Source organism: Limulus polyphemus, unplaced genomic scaffold (assembly GCF_000517525.1).
Source record: "Limulus polyphemus unplaced genomic scaffold, Limulus_polyphemus-2.1.2 Scaffold8956, whole genome shotgun sequence".
In the NCBI taxonomy this organism is placed as follows: Eukaryota; Metazoa; Arthropoda; class Merostomata; order Xiphosura; family Limulidae; genus Limulus; species Limulus polyphemus.
Window position 1 is genome coordinate 20,769 of NW_013674566.1, and position 4,785 is coordinate 25,553.

Here is a 4,785-nt window from a genome sequence, read left to right on the forward strand (position 1 = left end):
TATATATATATATATATATATATATATATCACTATCTACAAAACACTAAAACTATTTGATAAAATAAAATTGCCTCATTTTGTGTGTAAATAATGAATGTGTACAGGTATAAAATGGTTATTTTGTGCACAACTTGAAGTTTAGGTTGAAACTGAAAATAGTTTGTATTGATACTACAAGTTAATATTTTACAGATCCACTTTCTAAAAAATGCATTGTTTGTATGCTTCTTTCAATGTCTGTTTCCTTCAAACTGAATAAAAGTTTCTGTACCACACATAATTGAAAAACAACAAAACAAACTGGAGGAATACATTTTCTTTAATTTTAAACATTGAAAAGTTGTGTGCAGTTATATTATCATCATATATATTTTTTGATTGGTTACACAATATTCTGTACTTACAATCTGTTTAAAATATTAACCAATCATACACCATAAAATTCACAACTACTCTAAATATTTTGAGAGATAGAAAGTATATTTTTCTTTTACTTTCACACACACAACTTATAATACTGTTCCTAAAATCATCATTGGTACAGATCTTTGTGTTTGCAAGTTATGGATTTTAAAATTTAAATATGTACTGGCAAAAATAAACTTAATATCAGGCAAGCAAAAAAAAAACAATACATCTAAAAAATCAGCAAAGTTTAATAGAACCTTCAGTAAATCAAATTTTTGTATTACTTTCTAGCAGGTGTTGAATCGACTGAAACTAAATGACCCGTATTTTCTCATTTTAATTTCTTCCGGTCCTTGAATTTGTGGCTGAATTGATTTAAAACTAGATCTTACTAATACACTTAAGATATCTGTACTGATTCTGTCATAAGTACTTTTCACAGATATTAAAAACCACAGTGATCTAGCTTCAAGATACAAGAAAGAGTGATACCCTTCAAATAAAATCTAAGAAACCTTACTTTTAATGTCAGCAAGCACTAAAAGAAAGAGGATAATTTGCCCATACCTCAATTAAAAATGCCCTTTTCAAACAGTGAATATTCTACTACTATGATATAAAATATCTTAAGTAAAATTTATATTATTATTATAACTGGACAATGAGTAGATTTTGCAGACCAAGCAGAAGAGCAGCATATTTTCCTAATGTTCAGGCAAGAGTGACCGGTATCGAGTGAAAACTTCATCAATATCTAGATAGCATCCTTGAAGGTGCCTAGTAGAAGCATATGTTAAAAAACTGATTATAAGAAGTGCATAATGTTAAGGTAACCTATTGTCTGGTTAACAAGAATTATTAATTAAAACAAACAACTAAGAAATAGTTTGTTAAGAGTGCTTGCTTACAGCTCCTACTCGAGGTGTTTATTTCATATGTGTATGCTTTTTTTTTAATTTAATTTCTAAAAGATAGGCCTATTTTGTTAATTAAAGATTTAACCTAAGTTAAGAATACTTATTTGTATGATGTGTCTTTGACTCTATATTCTTTCACATTTTATTAATCATGGAACAGTACTTAAGAGAATCCAATTCAAAATTTCTGATATTAGTTAAATACCCCAAACTGATCATTGTCTGTTAATTAAATATAATTTTTAGCATTTTGTATTCTTGCACTCCACAATCAGCTGCTTAATGTTAATTCATTCTGTCCTTTTAATAAAAATCTCAGTTATTGGTAAAAAATAAGTAATTAATATAATAATTAACACTCACACATAATAATTAACACATCACCAGCTCAATTGCTTTATTTAAGAAATAAATTGTAACCTATAATTGATACATAACAGGATTAAATCATTTTCCATGGTTTGTAAGCTTGAGTCCATAAACAAACAGTAACTTCAAAATTAAAATATGCATCATATTCAAAATTACAATAATAACTGGAAGCCTTCATGAAAGTTTAAACAAATGTCATTATGTGAGAATGTCAACATAAATTACTGTCAGCCTCTAATTTCAAATACTTCCATGTAAAAAAAAACAAACTAATTTTAAAATCATAGTGAGGAAATAAAAGCAATAAATAATTAACAGGTTAGGAAAGAAACTTTTCAGATTATAAGTTTAGAATTTATCAAAACTTTCATGGAGTATAAAATCTCAAGTAGTAACTACTATATAATAGCTGTTGCTCTCACCTCTGCAGCTTTGAAGGATCAAAGCTTGTGCGTCCATGAAGAACTCTGCGGTTGTTGAAAGCTACAAGATCACCAGGTACCAAGTTGAAGGATAGCTGAGACTGAGGATCTCTCATTTTCTGAGCTATTAACCTAGTAAACAATGAGTCTAAATATCTTGGCATCAAGTGTACAGAAAAACACTAATGCATACTTAATAAGATGAGTATACCATTGATCAACACTTAAATGCTGAAACATTAGCAATTTTCAGTCTAATTTACAAAAGGTCACAAGCTCAGCATTGTGTGACATACATACAAGTAATCTTTTCATGAGCTTCATATACATTTATTTTGTATGCATGCCTATAAACATCATAAACTACAATGTATTAGTCACTGTAAATTGAAAGTATGTATACACAAAGGTCAAAACACAGAATTAAATCATCAAATTCTCAAGCCCCCCCTCAATTTTGTCAGCTGAATTAGTTTACAGTTATGAAATAAAATAACATATGTACTCACAATAAGCAGTGCTAGAATAACCAAGACTGGCACACCCCCTGCTCTTGCTTTTACAACCCATGTTATGAAAATGAGCTTGACCTCATATTCAACAAAACCTACCACTTAGACATTAACTTCTATCAGTTTACATAGTGATATACAGCAAATACTATCGGCCAGAAAAAAATAAAATGTTAACTTGAATTTTGTTAGAGAATTAATATATCCTGCGTACGAGTATAATAATTTGAATTTACCTGTAGGCATGATAAAATGGCATCACCAAGTGTGAAGGAAGCTGAACAGGAGCCAAAGTCCGATTGTTGTAATGAATCTCTTGAACTTCCCCATCTTTGTCTACACAGATCACAGGAATGGTCTGGCTGTATCTCATCTAAAGAAAATGGCAAAACACTGTTTACTCACATGAAAAATTTCAAGATTATTTTATAAACACCTACATGTTTAACCAAATTAGTAGCTACATGTGTATATGCACAAATATATAAAATTTCAAAAGACAACATAAGAGCTGAATAAATAACAATTTTGAATTTGCCTACTTTATTCAGGTTTAAAAATGAAAAATTAAATTATTCCTCTGAAGTACCATTCAACTGTTCCTCAGTGTCTTAAACTGAAAATTTCCTTCAGTTTGACTCATATCGTAGCTTATAACATTTGTAATTTTGGTTACATCAATAAGAGAGCCAGAAGAATAAGTTGAAATAACCAGAAGGACTGTGACAACCAAAATTTTGAATAAACACGATACTGCAATCATTAATCAGATGCACAACAATATTCATTACTAAAAAAAAATGCCTCTGAGAAAGAAAGCAACACTTATTTACCTACTATCACAAGTTGTGAGAGGGAGAAATGCATTTATTTGAACTCTTAGGTCCTTCTGTTTATGGTACAGAAATCAAACGTGAATTAGATTTTGTAATAAATCACATATCACAATTGTTGGGAAAATAACCTAAAAGTACATAACTGTTTGGAGTCTGCCCCATTTTAATTTTGGATACTTATATCATTTGTCTACTTCCATTTTCTTTCTATACTTTTCTACACACATGTTTTATTTATTTATTTGTAATTAAGCACAAAGCTACACAATGGGCTATCTGTGCTCTACCCACCACGGGTATCAAAACCCTGATTCTAGTGTTGTAAGTCCGCAGACATACCGCTGTGCCACTGGGGAGCCAAGACACACACATGGAGTCTTTGATTGATTAATTTTGTGGTAATAAATCCTTTACCCTATTTCTGATGTGTTAATTCACCAATTTCATTTATATCACACACTTCTCCAACTTAATGCAATTCTAACTGCAATAGTTGTTGTCAAGTAAGTTGATAATACAAATAACATCTCAAGCCAACACTACAAATGTCATATTCCCTGTAGAGTCCTGGTAACCAGGGCAAAAGGCCTCATAACACTGGATGTAGCATACATGATGTGTTTGATATACTATTAAACACCCTTCTTTACTTTCATTCAGTTCTTACTTATAATTCAACAAACTTGTGCCTTGATAAGAAAAACAAATAAAAAGAAGAGAACACTCCTTTTTCTTTCTATAAACACATTTTTTACCAATTTTACTATGACTCGTATACTACAAAAAACTCACTGAATGGCTTTTGATGGCAAAAGTTACAGGGGTTGAAGTAAGAACATGAAATGAAGCAGGGTGGTTGTCCTCTAACCACCTAGCAACATAAAATCCATCCACAAAGAAAGATTTTCCTCCAAAATCTTCTCCTATCTGCTTAGAATCACTGGCTTTCAAACAATGCAGCATCTGCAAACCTGAAGAGAAATTCCAAAACATAATTTCATGTTTTCAAAAGAACCCAGAGTAAGAAAAAAAAAAACTTTCTGAAGCATGATAGTTTTAAAAAAATTACTTCAAAGTAGTTTTGTTTTATTTTTGATATAAAATCTTTATAGGATCTAAACATTCTTTAACTCTTTCAGCACAGGCTCGATACCTAGGACTGACCTCGTAACCATTTTGTGCTATACTATAACTTTTAAATTAGTAAGTTAATGTTAACAAAATTTGGCAGATTATCAGTAAACATTACAATACTTTCATAATCAAAAATATCAATTATTTATTAAGTCCTTGGGTTTATAAAGCAATGTTTTCTT

The 4,785-nt window shown here is 30.3% G+C and overlaps 1 protein-coding gene across 1 annotated transcript; it reads right to left on the reverse strand.

Moving 5' to 3' along the window:
• Positions 1-303: 303 nt before the first annotated feature.
• On the reverse strand, positions 304-4,499 carry LOC106475667 (gamma-butyrobetaine dioxygenase-like). The gene is made up of 4 exons (XM_013936345.2): positions 4,262-4,499; positions 2,870-3,006; positions 2,122-2,253; positions 304-1,187 (listed from the first exon to the last, which is right to left on the reverse strand). The coding sequence occupies exons 1-4, from the start codon at positions 4,460-4,462 to the stop codon at positions 1,115-1,117; spliced, it is 543 nt and encodes a 180-aa protein (XP_013791799.1). The 5' UTR covers positions 4,463-4,499; the 3' UTR covers positions 304-1,114.
• Between the last annotated feature and the right edge of the window lie 286 nt (positions 4,500-4,785).